Below are 25,620 nucleotides of genomic sequence, written 5' to 3' on the forward strand. Positions count from 1 at the left end.
CAGCATACAGCTTCCGGGTCATGTGGCCAGCATGACTAAGCCGCTTCTGGCGAACCAGAGCAGCACACGGAAACGCTGTTTACCTTCCCACCGGAGCGGTACCTATTTATCTACTTGCACTTTGACGTGCTTTCGAACTTCTAGGTTGGCAGGAGCAGGGACTGACCGTCACGGGGATTTGAACCGCCGACCTGCTGATCGGCAAGTCCTAGCCTCTGTGGTTTAAACCACAGCGCCACCTGCGTCCCCCCGAACGGCAAAAACCTCCCTTAAACAATGTATCCTTGATAACCTCAAATTGTGACATAGCAAAATAAAATGTTTCCCTTTTGACTTTTATTTAGCAACACAAAACACATTAGTGCAGTGGTTCCCAACCTTTTTGGAGCCATGCCCCACCTAAAATCCTGATTCCCCCCCCCCGACATATAATTTTTATTGTTCAAAAAGTGAACTCCTATTCATGTGGAGGAAGCCTAAAAGGCCATTAACTGTTAATAACTCATTCTCGAATTGCCCCTCTCAAAAATCAAATTGCCCCCCTGTGGGGCATGTGCCCCACACTGGGAACCACGGCATTAGAGGAAACAACAGGCTCAGGCAAATGGACGAAGCACAAATGGTAGGCACCTGCCTATAATATTTAGCATTTATTGCTCTGAAAAGTAACAAAGAGAATACTGTCATTTAAAAGGCAATAGCAGTTTGGGGCATTGGTTAAAATCACTTGCAAAGTAAATCAAAATTACATATTAGCCCTATTGATGTGTTTTTCTACCCTTTCTATTGGAAAAAAGGTGTTTAGGAAAAGGAGGCTTTCTGTTTTTCCCTAAAATCTACAACAGGAAAGGCGGAAGATCTTCTTTTGCCCAGCGCTTCTGTACTTCCTTTCTTTAACTGTCCTGGTTGACCACTTTACAGACTTCTATTCACAGAAGAAATCGATGGCCTGAGAAAGAGAACATGTTGTTGTTGTTGTTGTTTGGGTTCACTGTTATAGTTTTTAAACACAGTAAGCAATCAGAGCCAATTCTGAACAAAGGGAGTTGTGGAAAATCAGTTGCTTTGAAAACATGATGCGTTGGGTCCAGACAGCCACGCTCCTTGTTGAGGCCCAACTGAACTCAAGAGTTCTTAGGTTACTTCAGCGGCTTTCCTCCAAGCATGACTGACTAGATTCAATCCAGAGTGGAACTACACAGATATAAACACTGTGAAAATGCTTTTTTTAAAAACGTAAAATATATATGGGATTTGCCATTAGCTCATCAGCCCCATCTAGTGTCATATTTAGTGCCACACATCTAGAGTCACACTTAAAATGCACTTAAAACACTATATTTGCAGCTGTATAGCTGAGTCCCCAGTGTCTTCTAGGACCACCTCTGACTTGGCTTTTTGAAAAGCAAATGTCCCATGTTTCTTGCAAAGTTGCATACAAGAGCAATGTTGCATTACAGGAAATACTAAGACCCAGTCTCACTTCTGTATTTGGTTAGCACAAGCTGCAGTAGCCTCAGGGATGGAGGCTGTTCTGGCAGCTTTTAGGATTTTGTTGCGTTTCCTGCCTCTTCGCCCCACAAAAAGCCTCTGATGCTGTATTCTCCACGACAGGAGCTGGGTTCCCCCTTAAAACCTGAAGTCAAGGTAGTTGAAGAACATCTCCATCTTCGCCCTCCCCAATGAGAAGGCCTCTAGAATAGTGCCTGCGTAGAGCCCAGGTGGCTGGTTTGCCACCTCAGAGAGAACTAAGCCAAAGTTACGTTTAGGAAAGAAACTTGTAGTGCTTTCAGAACTCAAATAAGGAGAAAAACAAACAAGGAAAGTCAATGTCCCTCTGTGAAGGAAACCAATAACTCAGAAGGTGAGACTGTAAAACACAGTGCAATCAGGAAAAAGCAATTGGAAGCAGTCTCACCAAACAAGCACAGAGCATACCTTGTGCCCAGAGGAGTGTTGTTCTCAGCGTACACAGAACCAAATCAATAAGAAACATCTTGCAGAGGCTCATTCAGTAATTTCAAGGATGCAAAACTTTCACTCAAGTTACCTTAGCAGAAGGTATGAGGTCACCAATTATGGGGTCACCAATATTCAGCCACTGCGGAAGCTTCGGCCACAAACCATCAAAGCATTTGTGTAGCAACATTTGCATAGCTTGCTCATTTCTTACCTTCGTGGAAACTGTCTCGTTTGCTTCCTGATAGATGTGCTGCTCTGTGACTAAATTCCTGGGGAAATATCCAACAGTGCCCATCTGGTCCTCGTACTGCTCTGCATAAACCTTACGGGTTAGATCAAACAAGCCTGGAGTTAAGCGCCACCATTCTTCAGAGTAAATGAATTCATTGCTCTGTTGGAAGCATGGGCTGCCCCAGTCGCGCTGTACACTCTTTGAGATTATTTCGGCAGTGGCGTAGCATGGGGGGTGCAGAGGGGGCCGGGCGCACCGGGCGCAACAACTGGGGGTTAGGGTTAGGGGGCACAAATCCACGGGTTAGGGGGCGCAAATTACTTGCCTTGCCCCGGGTGCTGACAACCCACGCTACGCCACTGTATTTCGGTCAGCATAAGGTACTAACAAAACAGATTTGTTCTTGTTGTTGTTTACCAAAAGGCACATATAAGAAATTGCATTTCCAAGAATGAGACCAAGAAAAATGTGAGATCATACAGATTTTAATTCCTCTTCTGTAGACTTGACTAATCATATTCTTAAAAGCCTTATTTCCTTAAACTGGGATTTCTTGAAAAGGTTTGCCCTGGACAATACCCAACTCCATTTCAAAGGGTTTCTGGGCAAGAGGTTCGCATTCTGTTGACAATGGAGCCTGGTGGAGTAACTGGTGCTGAGGCATTTTGAAGTAGTGCTCCGTAGCTGGGTCTAGCCATGAGTTAAATTTCCCACAATGCTCCAGAATGACAATACATCAAGACAGCGCTATTTTTCAGGGGGAGAGAGATGCCAGAACTCACCAAAAACGCCTCCCTTGATCTCTTATAATGGCAATGGCACCCACCTGAGAGGTGCCAGAATTCAGTTCCAGAGAGTTCAGACTAAAAATTTTAAAAAGCCCAGCAGCAGAGGCCATTTTTTTGGACTCATCAAACTGGTCTCACTTTGAATGCCAAACCAGTTTTTTGAGGGAGGCTCAGCTGTCAAGATAATGTGCACTGACACTGGCCTTGCCCTGGGCATTTCAATAAATACTGGAAATATTCCAGTGTTTCACTAGAACCTAGTGGCTTTGGGCAAAAGCAGGTCTAACATACATAGCACAGACCCAAAGAATAGCTTGAAGGCATGGCGGGGGGGGGGACCTTTGCTGAAGACAAAGTCCAGGCCTGGCTAATACCCGAGTGCTTGAAAACTGCCCCCCAAGCAGCACTGCCAAACACTGTTCCTACAAAATTTTCCCTGCTCTCTCCCCTCCTCACTACAGTCTCCCTAGAAAAACACACACACACACCCACTTGAGGATCAAGGAAAGCCTTTGGAATGAGGCAAGGGACAATACGGGACAATATTCCCAAAAGTGCCATCTTCTGAGAGTGAAAATGTCTTTCCTCTCAAGCCAGGCAGCTGTGAATCCAATCCCCCTTGGTATGCTTGCTTTGAATTCCAAAACGAAAGAAAGGTGAGGCATACATGTAACATATAAATGTATTTTTAAAGTTTTCTTAAGGTATTTCATCAGTCCACTTTAGAGACCTTCCCCACCCCTTCTTATTTTTACTTTCTTTGGCACAAATCTCATTCTCTCTCTCTCTCTCTTTTAAGAAGGCTGAGTGTTTTTTAACCTCCCTCCCCATTAAGTGCTGAGCGAGGGAAGGGAACAGATGCTTCTGAACATACAGGTGAGCTTGTGAGAATATCGCCTTGCCCTGTCCAGGGGTTTCTCTAAAAACTGTGGATACTGGGGAGTAAATAGCCATGCAGACATAAGATGTGATTTAACATAGGGAAGGTCCTTACACTCCCAGCCCAGAATTCTCCAGCTCCTCTTTCTGGCACTAGCTTTGAGTAAATGTAGATCAGTTGCCCCTTTCTGACGTTAATAAATCGGCAGTCTGGCGCGTTGTAATCGTCTTCCGCCCTTGCCAGGGAGATGGCATCTGGGGGTGGGAAAAAACACCAGTAAGATTTTATACAGAATTAAAGGGCTGGGTGGTAAGAAGAGGAAATCCTCATTAATTTTGCAAAGGCAATCATAGAAGCATCCCTTTCCACATTCACAGTTCATCTTCTGAGAAGTCTGCAAAAGCTATCTACATTTTGTTTTGTTTTGACATTTATATACCACTCTTTTCCACCAGGGAGCTCGAGGTGGTGTACAGTGGTACCTCAGGTTAAGAACTTAATTCGTTCTGGAGGTCCATTCTTAACCTGAAACTGTTCTTAACCTGAAGTATCACTTTAGCTAATGGGGCCTCCCGCTGCCGCTGCGCTGCTGCTGCACGATTTCTGTTCTCATCCTGAAGTAAAGTTCTTAACCCGAGGTACTATTTCTGGGTTAGCAGAGTCTGTAACCTGAAGCGTCTGTAACCCGAGGTACCACTGTACATGTTTTTGCCCGTTCCCATTTTATCCTCACAACAACCCTTCAAAGCAGGTGAGGTTATGCTAGCCCAAGGTCACCCAGTGAACATGGGGACTTAGTGGGAATTTGAACTCTGGTCTTCAAATCCCAGTCCTACCCTCTAACCGCTACACCAATATATATTTATGAAAAATATATCCATAAATTTAAAGTTATGCCTGGGATATGGCAAACCACAGAGGGATTCATTCATGCAAGAGTTCACATTTTCAGCACACAGTTTCACAAACGGGTGACTTACATAAGCACTCCTGATCGGCACACAGCTTCTTGCTTGCCAGCTTGTCCATAAAAATTCCCTTCGCGACCATCGGGAAAGTGAATCCAAGAAACAGCAGAAACATCAGCATGCTAACAGTGTGAGGCATTTTCTTCTCTCCCAGGCACCTCACTCTCACTCCCTTACATAAAAGGAACAGGTTAAGGAACAGCTCTCTATTATATATGTATAAAAAAACCATTAAGATGCAATTTTGGAGGGTGGGGATGAGAAGCTCTCTGACCAATAGGAAGTTGTGAGGGCAACATTCCATCGCTTTTAAAGAGCAGGGGAAACTTCAGGGGGACCCTTTTGCTTTATTTGCCAGGCGTTTTTAAATGCCTGCCTCTTGCTGCAGTTTAAGTCAAGCTCAACATCACATTCAGCAGATTTTGTGCAAGGATGAAAAACAACAGGTCCCCATTAATTATACAGGTTTCCAATCTTACGGGCTGGTTTAAAGTGTAGCAGAAACACAAAGAGTCCTATGTTGGCCATGGGCTGGGGAGGAAGTGGCAGAGGAACTTTGCCAACAAAAACCAGACCGATTCCAGTGCAAAGAGACAAGCCATCTTCCCCCATCAGGAGCTTATGAGCCACAGGTGATGGATTTTTCGGACCTAGCCAACCTAACCGGAAGAGTCCGCGACCAGAAGGAGGAAGAGTATCAGGAAGAATGGACTAAATTTAATGATTAGTTAAATATGTCAAGTTAAATTAATTGGAAACAGCTTGCAGATACCTAATTGCCTTAGGATTTTATAAAAGTTAAGTGGTGAATTTATATGTTTAATTTCAAAATGAAAAGATCTAAGGATGTTAATGTTTAAGTTAAACTTTATAAGAACTGTGATTTGGAAAACCATTAAAAGGATATGCATTGAAATTCAACCAAGGGGAAGCGAGGAAGTCGCTTAACAATGTTAATAAGTGTAATTTCTAATAAGGTTATGATTTGTGTTTGTTTGTTTTATGTGTTTGTTTGTTTATAATTTTGTGAAAACCAATTAAAAAAAATTGGGGGGGGAGGAGCTTATGAGCCACATCGGCAGTAATGCAGCTCATAGGAGTGGGATGTGATTTCAGTCATCAAGTTGTGGGTTTATATGTAGATGCTTGCTTTTGATCCCCATTCCATGAGCCAGTTGCTATCTCAAAGGGTTATATTTGAAGTTTGCAGCAACGTATGGCCTCACAAAGCACCTGAAGAATACAGATGACTGAGCTACTATATGATATGTGAGTGTCAAATGTAAGGCCATTACAAATTATCACATCCTATTGTGGCTGGTTTCATGACCCTCCAGAACAGCAAGGAAGGCAGGACATAAGGGCTGAAAGGAGAAGAAGTAGGAATTTATTCCCCTTTTTCTGGCAAGCAGAAGGGACGCGGGTGGCGCTGTGGTCTAAACCACAGAGCCTAGGACTTGCCGATCAGAAGGTTGGCGGTTCAAATCTCAGCAATGGGGTGAACTTCCGTTGTTCGGTCCCAGCTCCTGCCCACCTAGCAGTTCGAAAGCACGTCAAAAGTGCAAGTAGATAAATAGGTACCACTTTGGCGGGAAGGTAAACAGCGTTTCCATGCACTGTTCTCCAGAAGCAGCATGGTCATGCTGGCCACATGATCCGGAAGCTGTCTGCGGACAAACGGCAGCTACCTCGGCCTATACAGAGAGATGAGCGCCACAACCCCAGAGTCGTCCACAACTGGACCTAACCATCAGGGGTACCTTTACCTTTTCTGACAAGCAAGAGCCACCTCCATTTAGAAACTGAGACATTCAGTGGGGTATGAATTACGAAAACAAACAAAATGAATCAAAATCCTTTCCAGAAAGTCTCATATCTCTTTTCAGCCAACATTGGCCCCCAAATCAGTTTGTAATGAATCTGCAAAAAGGTGTAATGTATTGAATGGTCCTGGAAGGCCCTTACTGTCGTGTTGCATCAAGCCTCCTCTCCTTTCAACAGTATCTGAAAGTGTATCTTCTTTCTATAGGCTTTTAATGTTTAAATCTGCTGTTGCCTCTGGCTTGACCTTAACTGCATCGCATGTCATGAATTGCTGCCTTCTATTTGTTTGGTTCAAGTGTGTTTTGTTTCTGTTTTGTGTTGTCATCTGCTCAGATTACAAATGTAGAAGAGTGGGATACAGGTATGTGATTATTTATGGCAAACTTCTGCTCCTTGGCAGTAAATGTTATCGTACAAAGGGCTTCCCAGGGACATCTGGAGTTGCAGGTGGACCTGGCTAAGAAGTAGGTGGCAGAACAGAAAATGAATTTAGGGGAGCTTGTGATGACCAACACCCATTCTACACAAGTTTTTTAACTATATTCAAGGCTAAGAACCAGATGTGCTTAGTATAAGCCTAGAGTTTCCACTGACCCCAACCACCCAGGGTCACTCTAAATTAAAAGCTGGGTATCCAAGAACACAACATCAAGCAGAGACGAATACAAGCACAATGCTTTGGAGCATCAATGGCGCTGAATTCAGACAGAATCAGTATTTCAGTGACCTTATTATTGAATAGGGAGTTTAGCATTCAAACCCGTTTGACACCCCCCTGCTATGAAGACTTCTTATATTACATTCTGCAGATAATGGGTTCATTTAAAATGAAACTATCATGCTCACATTCAGTTCACCGTGTGGCTTGTTCAGATTCTGGGGAAACATCTGGATAGCAGCTCCCTATTACTGCAGGGGCTTAGTGATACCAACTGCATATTTCAGGTGGACACTGTATACATATGGACATCTGCAAATCACCCCCTTCCCCAATAGTGATACTAAGACTACTGAAGTCAGTGACTACTGATGAATGTATTTCCTTATTTACATCTTTATGGTAAAATACTGGTCCAATTTTGGATGCAGACATACCTTGGTTGTTGAACGCCCTGGAACTCGGACATTTTGGCTCCTGAACGCCACAAACCCAGAAGTGATTGTTCCACTTTGCAAACGTTCTTTTGGAAACCAAACGTCTGACGGGGCTTCCACGGCTTCTGATTGGCTACAGGTGCTTCCTGCAGCCAATCAGAAGCTGCTATTTGGTTTTTGAACGTTTTGGAAGTTGAGCAGACTTCTGGAACGGATTCCGTTCCGACTTCCAAGGTATGACTATTTATCCAATACATCTTTCCAAATAATCTATACTGCATTGTCTACTCTAGACAGATCCCATCCCTGACAGTATTATTTTCACAAGCAGCTCATCCAAGATTGTTGACAACTCTTTCAAAATACAGAACAGCCTCTCAGTTATCTGTATCTTCAGCAGGACACCTGGAGTTGTATCTAAGGAAGATATCCCATTGGCACAAGGGAGCACTCCCTCACTCTCCTCCCTTGTGCCCCTTACTCCAAATCTGTTTTTAGGGTTCCCCCAGCCCTCCAGAGCAGGTTTTGGGGTAGTGAAAGAACTAATGGAATGAGCATGTATTTCAAATTATTAGCATTTCCAAGTACATTTCCAGTCCCTAGCAAGTTGGCAAGAACTATTGCTTTTGATGAAACACAAGTACGCCTTAGATTACTGTTTCAAGAGAGAAAATGCACCTTTATTTCTGAACAGGTAACTTTACTGTGAAGGAGCCCCTCCAGTCACAGTATACAAAATGGACTTATGTACAACAACCAAATTTTACAGCTTCCAGCTTTTCAGCTGGCATTCCTTGAATGTGTTTAGAATCCTTACATACTTGTACTGACTAACTCCCAACAATGCCATACCAGATGTTTTCCTTAAATTCAAGGAACCACACTTCAGTCAATCCAAATTACCCTACAGCATGTAGGGGGAAAGAAAAACCAAACTAAGCAAGTCCTTCAGGGATCCTAGTTTCCTTCCATCACTTCTTGGCATAAGTGATTTTCATTGCGTGCGAAGGGGTAATTTTGAATCCTTGGAGGGCATCGCGAGCGGCTCCAGCCTGCCCATCATTTTCAAACTCCACAAATGCGATGTCGTGTCTGCCAGGCACCAGGCGCACTTCTTTGAAACCAGGGAACCTTAAGAGATAAAAGTTTAAACAAGATGACATGCTTTAATTTTGCAGGTTACAGGGCTGTTCTTATTCTTCAACCAAAAAAAGTTTATAAAATTGAAATTCACTGTTGAAAATAAAGCTGAAATAAAGCTATAGGCTGAATTTGCCAAGTAAAACATACCAAAGATGCCAGGAACATATTTGTAACACAATGAAAAACAGAGCAGCTGAAATGCAGGAATTACAGACTTCAGACAATTTTTTTCATTTTATGAAGCCCACTTCGTGCCAAACTATTTTTCAGTTAATTTCCATTCAACAGATACGATTCCAAGAATGGATTTGTTCTTCTGTTTCCAAACCTTCTCCTACAGAGCTAATTCAACACAATCTCTATCCAGCCTTGACAAAGCATAAATCACTAGAATGACTAACTTAGAAGTCACATGATGTACACTTACCCAAGTATACAATGAATGGGTATTTATGTTTTGCCAAATATTTCTATACCTTAAATGCAACGTATTTCACATTAAACTGTAAAAATCACAGTCTGCATGGCTACTGTTTCTAAAACTTATGCTGAGTCAGACTATAAACACAGACATCCTGCACTTAATCCGAGACAGGTTAAAAGCCATGTTTGATATTGTCTTTCCTTGTCCCTCAAACATGGCTCATTACCAGCATCCCAGTTTTATTTTTAGAAATCCATTGGCTATTCTGCCTTTCTTACTCATAAATATAAATTTAAATCAGCAGCTAATCTAAGAGGCAGCATGAAAGTTGCATGAACAGCCACTTCTTTGTTATTTGAAATGTCTTTGCCACCAGAGGCCAAAAAACTGAATTCATTCAGCTTGAACATAACCAAAGAGGCAAATTCTTAAGTCACATCTCACAATAACAATGAGTTTTTGTTCTATGAGTGCATATAAATGGCAGCTTGAAAGAAGGAGGTGTGTTTCTAAAGAGTCTTGGATCTCCATAGCCCTCCATAGCCTTCACTGAAGGCTCCATTATCTCAGCCCATCCAAACTGCAAAAACATAGTTGCACAGAACCAGACATCATTCTTTGAGTTCAGATGGTGAAATGTATTGCAAATGACAGAAGGTTAGAAGACCACATATCTCACCACTGGGTTCTTAACAGCCCAATCCTGTGCAGTTTACTACAAAAAATTCCACCAATTTTGTTGATAGTTTCAAATGCAGGTGTAAAGGATTGTAGAACTATGTATATATATGTATCTAGATGAACTTACTGATTGAACAGCATTGACAACATCATTTCATTGGTCTCTTCTGGCAAGTTGTTGAGGAAAAGTATGTAGTTCGGTGGATTATCAGGCACCTGTAAAGGAAGCAGCAAATAATGTGCTATGGTACGCCAAAACCACATTTGCTTTAATATTTATAAATGTTAACAATAGCTATTTTGGCATAACTCATTGACGTTAACCCAGGAAGCTGCCAATTCTTCATCTGACATAAGATAATTGGGGAAGACGTAAACAACTTCAAGTTGTTTGTTTGTTTCTGCACTTCACAGGTTTTTAAGTTAGCTAAGCAGTCTAATACAATCAGGTGGCTATTCTGAGCATTTTTAGTTAAGAATACATCTAGATAGTGTACTCCACGACATCTCTCCTGCAAAATGTCCAGGTAGTTGGCACTTCAGGCATTCAACAGCTGTCAGCCCAGTAGTACCTTTAAAAACAAAACCCTCACATACCAAGTATTCAGTTTGTGGTGTGCTATCATCTCTGTTATCCTAATAAGGACTTGGCACAATTAGAATGATAGGATTAAATTACAGATTTTGGACACTGTTTTTTATACAACAATAAATGGAGGTACAGTTATATATTTACAGTCCCTCTAAGCAAATACTAGCAGATAACACTTAACAACGGCTAATTAATCATTTACAGAAGTTGGTCATATATAAATAAAGCATGTTGCTTCCAAAATGCATATATCTGTATACAAAATATGTAGCTCTAAAAAGACCAACGTGGTGATCTGAAATTGGTATACTTCCAGTGCAAAGAATGTTAAGGATTACCTGTTGATTCTGCGAGTTTGCTTGGGAATTTGCTGAATTCTGGTTTGCTCCCTATTGAGAAACAAAAAGGGTTTTTTTTGTTTTTAAATTATGCTTCGAGACCTGAAGTCACTTTAAAAAAAACCACTTATATTATGATTTACCCTAAAGAGTTGCTAGAGGCTCATTTTTTAAATAGAAAAAATTATTTACATGGACTTATGTTTTTAAGAGTTAAAGGGACCCCTGACCGTTAAGTCTAGTCGCGGACGACTCTGGAGTTGCGGCGCTCAAGGTCGAGGGAGCCTTGCCACTTGTGGTTTTGCCAACAGTTGCTGGTAGCAAACACACACACACACACACACACACACACACACACACACACAGCTGCCTCCTAATTCACCAGCACATACAAGTGACTTTGCCCTCCTATTCCCTCCCCACAACTCCACAGTCTTGTTTTTTTGCAAAACAAAGATGGACAGGATAGCTGGAAGGAAATATAAAATGCTCAAAGACAAACAAATCCAAACAGCTCTGCAAAGTAAGCAAAAGTACTGGATTCCTCAAATAATTTTCTTCTCACAATAACAGTGCACATAATATCCAAGCAGAACAAATCTGGGAGATTTTTTTATCCTACATGTGGCAGCAATATCACCTGGTAGGTAAAATATTCTTAGCTCAAAGGGGATCAGTAATTTTGCTAGGGAAAAGTACATTTTTTGTTAATCGCATATAGCTAGTAAAAAAACAACTGTCAGACTCAATTTCACAATCATATTTCTGTTTCCTCAGAAGCAAGTCCAGCTGATCTTACTCTCAGGTTAAGCAACTATTGATTTTTATCTGTACAGTGGTGCCCCGCAAGACGAATGCCTCGCAAGACGGAAAACTCGCTAGACGAAAGAGTTTTCCGTTTTGGAGGTGCTTCGCAAAACGAATCTCCTATGGGCTTGCTTCGCAAGACGACAATGTCTTGCGAGTTCCTGCTGGTTTTTTCCCCTTCCCCCCCTTTTTCTAAGCCGCTAAGCCGCTTATCAGCTGATCCGATCAGCAGATAAGCCGCTAAAAGCCTCTAAAAGCCTCTAATAGCGCTAATCCTTCAATGGGCTTGCTTCGCAAAACGAAAAAAAAACCGCTAGGCGGAGAGAATCACAGAACGGATTCTTTTCGTCTTGCGAGGCACCACTGTATTGTTTTGAAACTGAGGCTTAACTCAGCTTACATAATATATAGTTCTGTTCTACATGTCTCCCAACACATGTGCCCTACCATTTGTTAATGTTATAGGCAAATGTTAAAGAAAGAGGCTTATTCTTTGACGGACGGCAATGAGATCTGGACAAACTCGCTTACCTGATTTGGCTTCTTTGCAGCATTAGCAGACTGTTCCAAAGACTTGATCTTCTTCTTCTCTTTCCTTTTCTCTTTATCAGCAAACGTGCCACGCATTTTAGAAATCACATCAGAATCTGTTTTTGCATACTGGATGCGCTGTTGAAATTAGAATGCGGCATTAAGCATCAAAGCTACAAATTTGAGCCTGACATTTTGGAACAGACAAGGAATAAAGGGGAGTGGGTTGAAGGTTACAGAGTATCCAGATAATGAACTGTTTGAAAAGCTAAGGCAGTGTTATGTATTGGCACCTGGAGTCCAACTCAGAGCCTGAGTTACATACAGTGCTGTTGGGCGCACTGCCAGAGATGGCACAACCATGCCATTGCATGCCACCCTAGCCAGAAACAAGGTACATCTCCAAACAAAACATTGGATATCGTCCAGGGTAGGGAAGAACATCCACAAAATACTTGGTTTTCACAATGCATTTGTATCAACATGGAATCCATAAAGATTTTAAAAATACATACTAAAAATAGGATTTTCATACAGAAGATTCAGGTCTTTAGTCATGTTTTTAGAACAGTCCCCTTAAGACATTTACTTCTGTTCAATTCTTGGACATTTTCCAAAGTTGTTTACCCATAAATATATTTGGAATGAGTTGATCGAGGTGTTCCTAACACACTTCACTGGCTGTATTTTAATCAAAAGAGAGCTTTTGACAGTTACATTAAATTAGCAGTCTTATAACAAGGAACTGAAACTTATTTACAGAAGAAACCTAAACATGCTTACTTAGAAGTCTTACTGATCAATGATTTTACTCCCTAGTAAGTGCTTTTAGGATTGCAGCATTGATCTGCCCTGGAAAGACAATAGGTTTCTCCCAAGAGAAAGCTTAAAATTATTTGTTTGCCTATAGTTGGTATGGTGAGTTTCCAATGAAGGGCCTTGTTATGATCTGACAGGATAGAATTTTCACATAATAAATAAAATAATAATAATAATTTATTAATATCCCGCCCTCCTCAGCCAAAACGGGGCTCAGAGCGGCTAACATCAGATGTATAGCACATTAACATAAAATCAGACAATCAATTAAAATACACCCTAAAATCAGTTCAGGATCAGAATAAAATCCAATCAAATGGCAACCTGCAGATTAGAGTTGGGGACCTTAAATGCTCACCAGGCCAAACTGTTTGTGCTGAACTTATATGGGCCTGTGAGAAAAAGTGGGAGGCCACTTCCATGCAAGTTCTTATGAAAGGGGGGTGGAGTCAGACTAAACCCCGACCAAAGGCTTGGCGGAACAGCTCCGTCTTGCAGGCCCTGCAGAAAGGTGTCAAATCCCACAGGGCCCTGGTCTCTTGTGACACGAGTGTTCCACCAGGCCGGGGCTGCGGCCAAAAAGGCCTTGGCCCTGGTCGAGGCCAGTGTAATCTCCTTGAGGCTCAGTACCTCCCAAATGTTACTATTTGCAGACCTCCAAAATGTTATTATTTAAGGACCGTAAGGTCCTCCGTGGGGCATACCAGGAGAGGCGGTCCCGTAGGTACGAGTGTCCTAGGCTGTAGAGGGCAGGATTCAACTAATGAGTCCTGCCAGCAGAAGCCCTGAACAAGAACGTCCACTTGTGCAATGCAGCTTCCCCTCTCTCCACTCCCTTAAACAGGCTCACGTGGAGGAGTCAGGAGAACCTCTGGAACAGTGCAGAGAGGCAAAAGAGAGAGGAACATCCCATCTGACAAGCCAAATCACTTGCCCTGAGAGAATGATCAGCATAGCAGGGTGCTGAATTTCTCCCTTTAGTGTTTAAAGAGTCTAGTGAACAGACCAAAAACTTTAAATATACTACCTATTGCTCTAGGCAGAGAAACCACAAGATCCCCAGCCACATTGTTCTCTTATCATGTTTTGCAGTAAAATATAAAACTCACCATTGGTTTACCATAAAATGGAAAGCCTTGCAACTGTCTCAGGGCATTCGTGGAGGAGCCAAGTTCTTTAAATATAACAAAGGCCTGTCCTCTCATCTTCATCGTCTTTAGAGCCACAATGTCCACTACGTGGCCAAACTGAGAAAACAGTGCATACAGAGATCTTTTCAGTTCTGTTAAGGGAAGGAAGAAAAGGAGAATTATACTTGTATCTATCTGCTTCTAAGACACCACAGCATCTTCAAGGTCAGGGCAATCACTCCAAGAGACAGCACATGACTTGGGCAGGGAAGCCAGCCAAGTTTCTCACTCCAAAATCAGAAAAGTCTGACAATGCAACATGCCAAAAATATTATACTTTCCATCATCACCTCTCTTACCCATTGTTTCCTGAAATGTTAACTGCTCCCAGCCAATTCCCCTCATGGGAAATTTTTGTGCCATCACTAGGTATTTCAAAACATCGATAACAATTTATCACTCTGGAGAAAATGGCTAACAAATCATTTATATTTGAATGCTCTTCCCCCCTCTCTGTGCATTATTAACATTCTCCAGAAAAGCTGAGTTACAAAAATTTACCAAAGACCAATCCTCTCTCATGGTGGAGAAGTGAGGGCATGAAGCAGCTTACTTCCTACAAAAACTTTCTGTTTCTTGACTAAGTGTTCAGAATAAGGAATAATTTATTTTCATACCTTCCTTTTTAATTTTGTCATTAACATTATTGATATACAGTGTGTGGTTTGGTCGGATATCCATCTTTTAATTTCCGTCAAACTGACCTGGAAAAAAAACACACCAAGAATTTATTTAGCGTACTTTCTATAAAAACCAAAACCCTGAAAGCAGCTTACATTGAGTTATCTGATTTTATCCTTGTAATCACAATGTGAGAGAGGTGTACCTGAGATATAGTGACTGGCCCAAGCCTACCCAGCCAGCAGGGACTGGAAGACAGGTCTCCCCAGTCCAAGTCCCAACGCTCCAGCCACTAAATGATGAGGGCTCTGTACAACAAAATACAGCATATTTAAAATTAAAGATCATAGCTGACTTATCAGACTACAACATTTAATTTTAAAAAGAATTAGTGGGCATTGCTAGCTATTTCTGCTCAACACTATCCTAGTTTAGGGTTGGCGAAAGCACCACAGATTGTATCGTACTAATTTACATTACTTCTGGTAGCCAAATTGAGCACCATTTGGTGGGAAGGCAGGGTGCAAAGTTAAAAAAACAAACATGCATTAACTGGCACTAGCTGCTCCTCAAAAGCCTGTACATAACTTTATTTTTATTAGCAACATGTGCGCCCACATGAGTTTTTAGCTCAGATGCCAAATCCCTCCTAGCCTAGCTCCCTCTGCATAAAATAAAATAAAAAACCAGCAAGGGGGTAAAAGAAAACTGGGCTGGGGCACTGCTTTCAGGTGTTATTGGGTTGTTGTTTTTATTTTAATTATGTATATTGTGGGTTTTATGTTGATCTTTGCTGTGAACTGCCCTGAGATGTCTGGGTATAGGGCGGTACAGTGGTACCTCAGGTTAAGTACTTAATTTGTTCCGGAGGTCCGTACTTAACCTGAAACTGTTCTTAACCTGAAGCAGCACTTTAGCTAATGGGGCCTCCGCGCCGCCAGAGCACAATTTCTGTTCTCATCCTGAAGCAAAGTTCTTAACCTGAAGCACTATTTCTGGGTTAGCGGAGTCTGTACCCTGAAGTGTATGTACCCTGAAGTGTATGTAACCTGAGGTACCACTGTATAAACTCAATAAATAATAATGATACTTTAGGTGTCTACAGGGGCAGGATTTGGCTACACCAACTAGGCTCAGCGAGATGGGTATGTACACGTGTGTGTATGTATATACCATGCAAGATTTCACTAAGTCGCCCTGTTTTCCTCTCTTCCACCCCCACCCCCACAAAGGGGAGTGGGTGGACTCACAAAGGCCTCCCTCTCCCATGGAGCTGGATAATATTACGAAGAGGAGCCCGGTAGATGGGGGGGGGGAGGCGTGGGGAGAGCATGCATGTGAGTGGATGCAAGTAGGGGACACTCCACTGCCACCCCTTTTGGTGCTTCTCGCACAAAACAGAGGCCGGGTCGGCCACCTGTGGCCTAGCCGAGATTTCTGCATTGCAGCGGGTTGGACTAGATGACCCTGGGGGGTCCCTTCTATGAGGAGGTTAAAGAGCCCGGTAGTGCCGCCGCTAACCACCCACGGAAAGCGTAGGGAACCCAATGACTCCCCCACCCCTCCCCTCCTTCGCTCCGCCTGTACCGTCTCGATGCCTCAAACTGCCTCCTCCAGCGCGCCACCACCCGACATGCCTCCTTCCTGCCTTCCCTTCCGTTTCCGGCCAGCGGTGAGGTGCACTTCCGCTCTTCCCTCGCGGCCCTCGGTGAAGTTTTCCATTATAGAGGGCAACCGCCACTGAGGGGGAACGTTTTTCCAGAGAGGTGAGCGGGGATGGGGGGAAGAAAACCTGTAACGCATGCAGGTTGAACTTCCGGTTGAAAAAAACAACATCCGGAAACCCATCATTGGCTCCGTTGTAGGGCCGCTCTGCGCCGCCTCGTATCTATGGTAAAGCATTGGGAAGTCCCATCCCAGAAGCGCTGTAAAAGGAAGTTGGAGACGCTCTAGCCATCCCCCTTTATCGTCTCTTTAGAATTTGCCTTCTTCGCTCGAGGCCGCTCAATCAATGCCGGGACGGCTGATTCGGGACGAGTTTTTCGGCTATCGATTGGTTCATTACCGCTTTGCGAGCGCAGCTGATACAACGATACAGACACGTGTGGTTCACGCGGGTGGTTGTTACTGCTGCTACGTCTTGGGGTGTTTTTTTTTTGTAAGAAAGGTGCCTCTAAGCACGTACAGAGAGCCCCTCTGAACTGCTACCAGCAGCCATTCAGATTCAAAGAGGCAAAACACTTCCTTTTAGAAATAATTCGTTGCACGTGGAAGAGAAAATGATAATAATGATAATGATTATTATTATTATTATTATTATTATTATTTATTTATTTATACCCGTCCATCTGGCTGGGTTTCCCCAGCCACTCTGGACAGCTTCCAACCGAATATTAAAAACAATACAGCATCAGACATTAAAAACTTCCCTAAACAGGGCCGCCTTCAGTTGCCTTTTAAAAGTAAAATAGTTGCTTACTGCCTTGACATCTGCTGGGAGGGTGTTCCACAGGGCAGGCGCCACTATCGATGGTACTGAAAACCGAGTAAATGGGCAAAAAATTAGTTTTTGTAAAGTATGCTGGGATTTATGATATGCAAAATGAACCATGGAAAGAGAAGAACAGAATTCATTTATATTTTAATGGTGTTTAAATGAGTGTATTAATTGTAAAACAGAAAATGTAATAAAAATTATATACATCAGGGCAAAAAAGGAAAAGACAATTTGCAAAAATGTCTAAATCCAAATCGAAGTGTTGGAAATTTAAAGAGAAAGAAGGTTCTTTTTATCATATGTGGTGGTCTTGTAGCAAGGTTAAAGCTTACTGGGAAATTATATATAATGAATGAGAAAAGATGTTTAAAATAATGTTTATTAAAAACAACAACCCTGGGAATTACAGGGACAGACCTACCCAAACTGTATACAAATTTATTCATGTATGTGACTACAGCGGCAAGAATGTTACTCACCCCAAAATGGAAAGTAGTAGTAGTCCTGGCAAAAGAAGAATGGATACAAAAACGTATGGAATATGCAGAAATGGCAAAACGTACCAGAAAAATAAGAAATGATGATATTAAACTTTTTATAAAAGAATGAAAATGGTTTATTGAATATTTACAAATAAACTGTAAACAGATAAGGAGATTGGCAGGATTATTGTAATAACCTGCAGTTTTATAAGTGTATACTGTATATTTAGATGAAAAAATTAGCAAATTGAGTTAATTTAGATATACAGAAGATATTAAAAATAAATTTAAGGAACTGCAGAAAGGGGGAAAGAAGTCAAGTTTTGAAATGTTAAAATGATTGTAAAATTATTGCAATGGGAAACAAAGGATGAATTGGTTAAAGCATCAATGATTAAATGGGCGCAAGACATTGGGAAAAATATTATGTTTGAACAATGGGAAAAATTGTGGAAAGAAGATATGAAATTCACCATGTGTTATATACTGAAAGAAAATTACCTTAAAATGCAACATAGATGGTATTTAACACCTGAAAGAATAGCAAAAATGAATAAAAACTGTAGCGATATCTGCTGGCGATGCAACACGGGAAAGGGTACTATTATACGTATATGATGGAATTGTTTAATCATCAAACAATTTTGGGAAATAATATATAATGAAATGAAAAAAAAATGTTTAGATACTCATTTAGGAAAACACCAGAAGGTTTTCTATTGGGAATAGTACCAGGAAGCCTAAAGGAAGAAGATAAGACCTTATATTTATACGCAACAGTAGCAGCAAGGCTATTGATTGCGAAAAACTGGAAAAGTGGTATAATACCGACAAAAACAGAGTGGCTTGCCAAATTATTGGAGTATTACAATATATCCAAAACAATGGAAGAAATTGGAAGGATTTCAAAAGAAAAGATAGATAGGGACTGGAAGGTGTTTAAAAGATACTTGCAAAATCATATCGAAAAATCAGAACTCCTATTAGAATAAACAAGTTCCGTTTCAAATACTGAAATATCAAATAAGATGGAAAACAATGTGTAATAGAAAAAGAAGTATGAAATTAGGGTAAAGGTGTGTGAAAGAAAGTAATAGAAGTGGAAAGAAATTGTAATTGAGTAGATTGGAAGTCAAACACAAAGGTGGGGTGAAGGGTTGGTGGATGGTGATGGGGAAAGGAACTATTTGTGGGATTGAGTGTAAGTATGTTTGAACATGCTTAAAGATTGTATGAAATGTATGTTTGTATGCTTGTATATGTGTATTAATGATGAATTAAAAAATAAAAATTAAAAAAAAATCCTATTGGCTGTTTGCTAGAACCAATCATAAAAGATACACCCACTTCCTATTACCTTTTATGGGAGACAAAGAGCTTTATTTCCTTCTATCCATAAATGGCAGACAAGTAGCCATATATCTTACATTTGCCTCGACAAGGCACCTTAATTACCAGATCACCTTTTGCCCCTACACTCCAAGTAAAGGTAAAGGTAAAGGTACCCCTGCCCGAACGGGCCAGTCTTGACAGCCTCTGGGGTTTGTGCGCCCATCTCACATCTATTGGCCGGGGGCCAGCGCTGTCCGAAGACACTTCCGGGTCATGTGGCCAGCGTGACAACGCTGCTCTGGCGAGCCAGAGCCGCACACGGAACGCCGTTTACCTTCCCGCTGGTAAGCGGTACCTATTTATCTACTTGCCCCCGGGGGTGCTTTCGAACTGCTAGGTGGGCAGGCGCTGGGACCGAGCAGCGGGAGCGCACCCCGCCGCGGGGATTCGAACCGCCGACCTTTCGATCGGCAAGCCCTAGGCGCTGAGGCTTTAGCCCACAGCGCCACCCGCGTCCCCTACACTCCAAAACAAATGGCTGAAACAGATGGCTCATGGTTTTAAATTCTATCTAAACAGAGATCACATTCTCACACGCCATCAATGAAATAAGAATCTAACATAAAAATCTAACATTTCTTACTTTCTAAATCCTTTGCATAATTACATTTAAGCCAACAAATCCCATACATTAACATAGATAGCTTTTTAGAAGAAAAGGCCTTTGCAAAGTAAAAAAGAACTAAGTAAAACAGCTTCAAAAAAGCCTCTTCAGTTTACAACCTCCTTTCCCAGCCAGCTGCTTTTCCCATTAGCTCTTGCCCTTTAACCTTAGGAAGATGTGGCTCGAGTCTGATGGGAGGCACATGGTATTATTTTCTGTTAAACAATAAATCTTACTATTTACCAACTCTTAATTAGTGTTTTTGCAGCTTGATTGTATTCTGTAATATGTATGGTCAATGTAACCTTTGCTCCCAGCCTGTAATTCCCTTTTACAACTTTGAGGTACTGCTATAAATCAGGGGGGCCCTTGTCCAGGAGGATAAACAACTGCCAAAGTACTTAGCCAGCTGCTTTCTGCCTGGCATGAAACATACAAACATTTGCAAATATATCTTTAAGCTCATTTTAAAATAAAGGCCTTGATCAGATGCCTCAATTGGGCATTCATCCTGATCTGTTTGTGAGAAGGTTATCCAACTGTTATCTCTCACTTTCCAGTGCATTTTCACATCACTTTCCTTATTGCATAAAGTCCAACTGGGGCGGGGGGGGGGAGTGGGTCTGTTGCACAAAGCACCAAATCAACTTTTAACTGTGCAACCTGTATTTGCTATAGTATATGCAATTGAATCCCACCTGAAAATGGTGGCAGTCCAGAAGCATGCATTTAAGCTGAAAAGGGACTGGCCTTTTCAGCAGCACAAGTGATCAAAGAAAGCTGAGCAGCGAACACTCCCATGAATGCGTACAGGTTCTCTCACCCATGGCTACAAGTGACAAATTAAGCAGCTGAATTTTAATTTAGAAGATTTCAAGCATATAACTGTAAGGTAAGAAAAAAGAATGTGCAAACCAGAATCGTTTTTCTCAGCAGTCAAGGGACAAAGATATGTTACAGACGTTTGCCCTTCCAGAATGATATTGTGCAATGCAGTCCTGCACAGTTTACTCAGAAGTAAGTCCTACAGTGTTCAACAGAGCTTACTCCCTGGATTTCAGCCTTGCATGATAAATGGAGTTGTTATGCAAGGGAGTGCATGTTAAGTTTTTATTACTGTTCTCCCGACAGGATTAGTATGTGACTCAGCAAATATGAAGAACCAGTGATGTCAGCAGTTTAGTAATGCCTATAGACAAAGAATGTTTATTCAATACAATATTGCCTTGAATTATTGAAATACAAAGACTACCAAAATATTTGTTTTAATTTCTCTTGAGTTGCCCAGAGGAATAAACAAACATTCCTTAAAGTATGATGGATGAATGCTTGGAATTAGTTTGTTAAGAAAATGTCTTGGTTTCTATGAATGAGAAATTATATTTTTTCCCCCAAAAGGAGTTTCAACAGGAGGGCTAAGGCTGCAATCCAATATTCACTCCCCAATATTCAAGGGGAGTTCAGTCCCCTTGAACTCAACAGGGCTTACTTCTGAGCAGGTGTGTATCAGATTGTTCTTTTAACCTGGTAAATGCTAATAGATATGTAGAACAAATGAATAAGGCACCTGGTGTTTAGGTTATGTATTTAGTTCACACTGAAACATTTTTCTGCAGAGCGCAATGCAAGTCATAATTCCCTCTATTTCCAAAGTTCAGTAATGAGTGCTGAACTTTTTTTTAATGTATCTTTTTGTTGGAAAAGAAAATGGGCAAGAAGGGAAAGGGAATCAACTGGGTGGAGGTGACAGGTGAGAATGTTGTGGCCACAGCAACCCAGGAGGCTTCCAAATGATGCTGAACTGCTGACAGGTGGGGCTAAAGGTAAAGGGATCCCTGACCATTAGGTCTAGTCGTGGCCGACTCTGGGGTTGCAGCGCTCATCTCGCTTTATTGGCCAAGGGAGCCGGCGTACAGCTTCCGGGTCATGTGGCCAGCATGACTAAGCCGCTTCTGCTGAGGTCAAATGCACAGTGTAATTCCTTTTATCCCTGCACTGCAGGTTGAGCTGTGAGAGTGGCATGCAGCAACCCTGCAGTGTTGTTCACGGGTTGTTTTTTCCTATTGCAGACTGCGGAACTGTGCTGAGAGAGAGAGAGACTTGCTTATGACAGCCCTGCAATGTAGCTGACTGTGGATATTACAAGTCAGAGGTGGGGCTGAGTCTGGTTTGGATTCCCAGTCAGAAACCTCCCTTACCTCTCAGGTTGCAACAAACGCCAAGTTACTTAAGTTGTCCCTTCCTCCCGAGACAAGCACTCTGCTGAATACAAAAGCCTTATGCCGCACTGAGTTGCGTGCAGACTGGTTGCACTTATTAATCTTCGAGAACTATTTTTTGCACATGACCCAAGTTAGAGCAGGAACTCGAGTCTTTGATTTCAGTGTGTGTGTGTTCTTCCAGCCACATGCCCATACAGTGGTACCTCGGGTTAAGAACTTAATTCGTTCTGGAGGTCCGTTCTTAAGCTGAAACTGTTCTTAACCTGAAGCACCACTTTAGCTAATGGGGCTTCCTGCTGCTGCCGCGCCGCGGGAGCCCAATTTCTGTTCTCATCTTGAAGCAAAGTTCTTAACCTGAAGCACTATTTCTGGGTTAGCGGGGTGTGTAACCTGAAGTGTATGTAACCTGAAGCGTATGTAACCCGAGGTACCACTGTATAACCTTTTGCAACACATTGCAATATTTTGTTGTGGGGCCCTGCGTGGTGTCCCTGTTTCCTTTCCTGCGATGAAAGGGGTCATTCAGCAGTTCGGAACCGCCAACACCCACCCCAGCATTTAGCAGAGTAGAAAAGAGTTGACAGATAAATAAATAAATCAATTCTAGATGTAAATTGATCTCCATCTTGTGAGGCCAGGAAGTGAATCACATTAAGGTCTAACACATTCATTCATTCATTCATTCATTTATTCATAGATTGCATCCTGCCTTTCCAATTGCTGATTATAAATCAGGGTGGGGAAAATACATTGCATAGCATCCAATGACATCGTTCGGATTAAGCAAAGGATTTATGCTTGTTCGACTGGCCTTTCAGCTTCTCACCTCCTCCCTGTAGTCACAAAAATCTCTCCAGAGGCTTCCTAATAATATATTAATAATAATAATAATAATTTATTATTTATACCCCACCCATGTGGCTGAGTTTCCCCAGCCCACTCTGGGTGGCTCCCAATCGAGTGTTAAAAACAATACAGCATTAAATATTAAAAACTTCCCTAAACAAGGAACAGATTTCCTAGAACAGATTCTGGGGGTTCAGGAGGAAGCTAAGGTATGGGACATTCCAGCTCACAAGGGAAAGCCTTTTGCACAATGGGATCCTGATCCAGAGATTGTCATGCACAACAAGGTGTTTCATGCGACTAGTCTCTCGAGACAGAGCATGGGTGTGCATATTTCCATTAAATTATCACGGAGGTAAATCATTCCCTCCAGATGGCGAGATTCATTTCATTTGCCACATCACATTTCCATCTATCCACTTCTATTATGGCATTTCGTGCCACTTTTGACACAGATACTTGCAGTCCTTAAAACTTCTAATTACTTTCATTAAATGAACCGGGATGAATAAAGTTGTACTATCTTCTTGACATTTGTAGCTAATTGCATCTCACGCAAAGCGTGAAATCGTGCCCCCATCTTTGTATTTTATCAGCCATGCAGAAATAAAATATCATTTAGAGGAGGAATAGAAAAGAGGCAAGCAATGAGCGCTACTCATTAAAGCACAACCCAAGAACAATGAGGTCCTTGTGATTATCAGGCGTGTGATATGAAAGTTGCCCGTGTGCCCTCAGAGTTTTCTCATTCCTTCATTTGCTGGGAATGTGTGGATCCAGTGCACTTGTCATTTTCTGATTTTAAATAAAGTATGTATCAGCCTCAGGAACGTGGGCCGCCTCTTGACGGAAGAACCATACCTCAGTGTTATACCATCTATGTTACATGCCAATGGATTGACTTCGGATAAGGGAACTTCCTATGTTCCTAAAACAAAATATAGCAACAACTACACCCATGACTTAGTTTCCTTAAGGTGGGGGAAGCCTTCAGCAACAGTAATAATAATCACAAGGTTCTGGGATCCATTTTTATGGCTTCCATACAATTCGCTAGCAAATTATCCTAATTGTACCTTGACATGGATCTGAGATATGAGGCTACAGTGTCCCCAGAAATTAATAACTTCCATATTTATTCATTAATTCTCTCTCTCTCTCTCATATAAACCTCCCCCCCCCCTTTCCTCCAAGCAATGCAAGGCAGTGCATATGGTTCTTCCTACCCTTGTTTTAGCCTTAAAACAACTCAGTAAAGATCACCCAGTCAGTTTTTCGGCTGCGAGGAGATTCCATTGGATCATAGAATTGTAGATTTGGAAAGGACCACGAGGATTGTCTAGTCCCACCCCCTACGATTCAGGAATCTCATGCTCTACAGTAGACTTTCTTCTCTAACTACTACAACGTACTGACTATCTGTAATTTAACCGTGCACAGTTGCATATCTTTTGTGCTGTTATAACAGTTACACTTTTTTTTAAAAGAAACTTGTTTTTAAAAAAATGCACGCGGAGCTCAAGGCATCATGTATATGGGGTTCTTGGCTGATCCAGGCAATCCAGATTGCTGCATCATGACTCTCCAGACTATAATCCTACCCCTAAGGATCTGATCTTGATAACCCAAACTCTGTGTCTTAACACATCTGCCAGGAGTTGTTTGCCTATCACCACCACACTTCCATTGCTCTTATAAAGTGCATGTACACTACATGACTCTCCTAGTGGTTTATGGGTGGTGAAAACATTATGTTGATGTGGTCAACATTTGGTTATTGAGTTCACAAAAAGTTCTCCTTGCACCTCTGATCATTCTCCGATTTCACTAAAACCATCTCATCTCTGCCAAATTTAAACATACACTTATTGCTCCAATTCCAATCATGTGGAATCTATGACTTTTACCAAAAAATAAATGCTACCTTATCAGCCCATTCATGTTTGCATTTTTCCCTGTTTGCTTATTTTATCATTTCCCCATGCTAGCACACTAAAGATGAAACCTGTGGATGGTTTTAATTTCATTCAGATGGTTTAAAAATGCATTCTAATTTGTTTAAGTTTATTTAGAGGGTCGTTATTGATTAGGCACAGTGCCATCTGGCTCCATTATAACTTTTTTTGTTGGAAATAGTAGCAAAATGTTTCATTTCTTAATTGCATCTAATATTGTGCTTATTGGCTTTCTACAGTTTTGTTGTTGCTAGTCAATGTCTACTTACGAATGAACTGTGCCACAGTGGGTGACATTTTCTAAAGGACAGCATGGTTTGGAATTAAACCAATGCAGTGAATTTAATTGCATCAGATTTTTAAAAGTGTCAATTTTCATTCTTGATTATTCCTTGATATAGCTATTTCTACTGGATCCCGTTCCATTCAATATTTCAATGATACTTAATGAAGATAATAGTTTTCTTTAACTCGGTAATGAAGACAAATAATTCATTGTTCAAAAATTAACCTATCAAGATATACAGCTAACTTGTCTATCAATATCAGTGGGTTTTCTCCAAGTGTGATTTAGTTGTAAATCACCCTTGCACACCTACCAGGTAATAACACTAGTTAAAATCTGAGCAAACATAATCTACAAAGAATAGGGGTGACTCACTGATTCATTAATTGCATATATCTTTCAGTTCTAGTATTGATCTTTCTATCCTCATATATTAATATA

General features: G+C 41.5%; 2 protein-coding genes across 4 annotated transcripts; both read right to left on the minus strand.

The window, feature by feature from the left end:
- Positions 1–431: 431 nt before the first annotated feature.
- Positions 432–7,777, minus strand: OTOR (otoraplin). Of its 2 annotated transcripts, XM_082216312.1 has the most exons (5): positions 7,750–7,777; positions 4,843–5,002; positions 3,977–4,116; positions 2,174–2,284; positions 432–949 (listed from the first exon to the last, which is right to left on the minus strand). In XM_082216312.1, the coding sequence occupies exons 2-5, from the start codon at positions 4,967–4,969 to the stop codon at positions 926–928; spliced, it is 402 nt and encodes a 133-aa protein (XP_082072438.1). In that variant the 5' UTR covers positions 4,970–5,002; positions 7,750–7,777; the 3' UTR covers positions 432–925. The 2 variants fall into 2 exon arrangements, with proteins under 2 accessions (XP_082072438.1, XP_082072437.1); XM_082216311.1 differs by lacking the exon at positions 7,750–7,777 and having other exon boundaries at positions 4,843–5,446.
- A 624-nt stretch (positions 7,778–8,401) lies between these two features.
- On the minus strand, positions 8,402–16,683 carry SNRPB2 (small nuclear ribonucleoprotein polypeptide B2). 2 transcript variants are annotated; one of them, XM_082215673.1, is made up of 8 exons: positions 16,483–16,683; positions 15,101–15,203; positions 14,892–14,978; positions 14,194–14,366; positions 12,266–12,403; positions 10,928–10,978; positions 10,125–10,213; positions 8,402–8,880 (listed from the first exon to the last, which is right to left on the minus strand). In XM_082215673.1, the coding sequence occupies exons 3-8, from the start codon at positions 14,953–14,955 to the stop codon at positions 8,721–8,723; spliced, it is 675 nt and encodes a 224-aa protein (XP_082071799.1). In that variant the 5' UTR covers positions 14,956–14,978; positions 15,101–15,203; positions 16,483–16,683; the 3' UTR covers positions 8,402–8,720. The 2 variants fall into 2 exon arrangements, with proteins under 2 accessions (XP_082071799.1, XP_082071798.1); XM_082215672.1 differs by lacking the exon at positions 15,101–15,203.
- Positions 16,684–25,620: the final 8,937 nt, after the last annotated feature.

This window comes from Podarcis vaucheri, assembly GCF_965113315.1.
Source record: "Podarcis vaucheri genome assembly, chromosome: 3".
In the NCBI taxonomy this organism is placed as follows: domain Eukaryota; kingdom Metazoa; phylum Chordata; class Lepidosauria; order Squamata; family Lacertidae; genus Podarcis; species Podarcis vaucheri.

Excerpts from the sequence above, each read along its gene's own strand:
- OTOR (XM_082216311.1), bottom strand. The coding sequence starts at position 5,134 with ATGGAATGTTGCCCTCACAACTTCCTATTGGTCAGAGAGCTTCTCATC. Across the intron at positions 4,117-4,842 it reads TGCCGATCAGGAGTGCTTAT|ATGCCATCTCCCTGGCAAGG; the intron begins GTAAGTCACCCG and ends TCCCACCCCCAG. Across the intron at positions 950-2,173 it reads ACGAGACAGTTTCCACGAAG|GCCATCGATTTCTTCTGTGA; the intron begins GTAAGAAATGAG and ends TCTCTTTCTCAG.
- SNRPB2 (XM_082215672.1), bottom strand. The coding sequence starts at position 14,955 with ATGGATATCCGACCAAACCACACACTGTATATCAATAATGTTAATGAC. Across the intron at positions 12,404-14,193 it reads CATTTTATGGTAAACCAATG|CGCATCCAGTATGCAAAAAC; the intron begins GTGAGTTTTATA and ends TAATTTCAACAG. Across the intron at positions 8,881-10,124 it reads TTGTCAATGCTGTTCAATCA|GTTCCCTGGTTTCAAAGAAG; the intron begins GTAAGTTCATCT and ends TTATCTCTTAAG.